At 40.1% G+C, this 1889-nt stretch overlaps 1 protein-coding gene across 1 annotated transcript; it reads right to left on the reverse strand.

Annotated features, from left to right (window-relative positions):
- Positions 1-500: 500 nt before the first annotated feature.
- On the reverse strand, positions 501-1213 carry SARC_14323 (hypothetical protein; the record flags this gene model as incomplete). The annotated part of the gene is made up of 1 exon (XM_014291545.1): positions 501-1213. A coding segment is annotated over exon 1 (378 nt), but the record flags the coding sequence as incomplete, so codon positions are not given.
- Positions 1214-1889: the final 676 nt, after the last annotated feature.

Below are 1889 nucleotides of genomic sequence, written 5' to 3' on the forward strand. Positions count from 1 at the left end.
ATCTATATATGTATATATGTATATATATACATACATACATATATATATATATATATTTACATAATATATATATATTTATATATATATATATATATATATATGTGCATGTATATATATATATAAACAAACGGACATAAACACACACACGCGTGTACATACACACGAAACACCGACACACACACACACACATACAGAGACACACAGACACACACACACATATATATAAATATAAATCAACACACACACACATACACACAAACAGACAGATACGAACACACACACACATACACACAAACAGACAGATACGAACACACACACACATACACACAGACACAGACACACACACACACACATATATATGACCAGAACACCACATTCTATAGTGATATGGATTGTTGGCTTGGTCGTGAATATATAATAATAATATAGAAATACATATAATAGCAAGAAATATATAAATACACAACAAAAGAAAATATATGCACGTAACAGGAACATACTTCAATTGCGTCGATCATGCCGTGTGAGTCGCTGGCGGCAGAAGCGACGTGAGTCCAATCTGCGATATTCTTCGTTTTCATGTATTTGATGGCTGTCAGTAGAATGACACTCAGGCTTTCACCGGAGCCCATATTGAGAAATAAGCTGTACGGCAACTTAACTCGTAACTTAGACTCGTTATCAATATCACTAGCTTGTGAACCATATAAATTCTCTTGTAACGTGAGAATGGACACAGCACCTTCACAGATTAGGTTGGGAGAGGTGGTGTGCCCATTCTTCTCGAGAAAGGACTCAATGTCTCGAACTTTTGATTCGATATCTTCACTGATCCAGAACTCTCGTTCTGGATACCCATCTTTCTTTACAAACGCCATCGTGTCTTATTCGATTACACAGTGTCCGACAACTATTCGTGAAGACTTATATACCACTAGCACTGTATGCAAAATCACGCCAGTTTTTTTTCTATCAATCACGCTTCGTAAACTACTGCTATTCGAAGTGTTCTATTACTCACAATGCACACATTGAAGTGTGGCAAAGACTAAATCGAGCTCCGCTGTGCAGCCAGATACCGCCAATACGGTATGTATTAGACGTGCCCTCTATCTTTCAGCAGAGTACGCAGAGCTAAGCTGCTGTAATGCGTTACCTTCAGTAGAAGACCACTACCACAACAGCAATCAATACAAAATTTCTATAGTCTGTGGTATCTCTTAAAATATTACTAGTAGTTAGTTGGAAGTCCCTCGTATGTAAGTACACATAAATTACATAATATCAATTTTGGCGCGTTTATTGCAATTTTAGAACAGCTCCTTGTTGAAGTTTTATTAGGCGACTGTGTCTTGTAGGTGTGAGTCTGAGACTTCCCCAGAGGCCAACGCGAGTGTGGGGGTCGGCCTGTCTGGGACTGGAGAGTCAGCGTATCAAAGTCTCAGAGAGTACATACTGAACCACGGATACTGAGACTTTTTGAGTGCGAGTCTGAGTCTCTGAGCCTCTGACTCTGAGCGACTGATGAGCCTCTGATGAGAGTCTGAGGGCGACGCTCGAGACTCTGAGAGTCCTGAGACGTGGGTCGCTGAGAGTCTTTGAGACTCTGGTCAGTCCGGTTTGTGGGATACTGTACTGGACCGGGACTCTGGGACTGGGAGTGGAATGCCCTTCTTGTTGTATTTATTTAAAACTGTTTCCTGTACTAAACTAAATTCTTGGTATTTCACAGCACTGTATTTTCATGTCGCAAATTGAATTTAGTTTGAAACAAACTATATTGTGTCGTATATCCTCATAGTCTTTCTACATTCTGTGAATGTAAAGGCTGGTCACTGGTCACTCGGGCGATGGGTTTCCATGGGATTATGTTCGAATGAACCCACACA

Source organism: Sphaeroforma arctica (assembly GCF_001186125.1).
Source record: "Sphaeroforma arctica JP610 unplaced genomic scaffold supercont1.4459, whole genome shotgun sequence".
Lineage (NCBI taxonomy): Eukaryota > Ichthyosporea > Ichthyophonida > Sphaeroforma > Sphaeroforma arctica.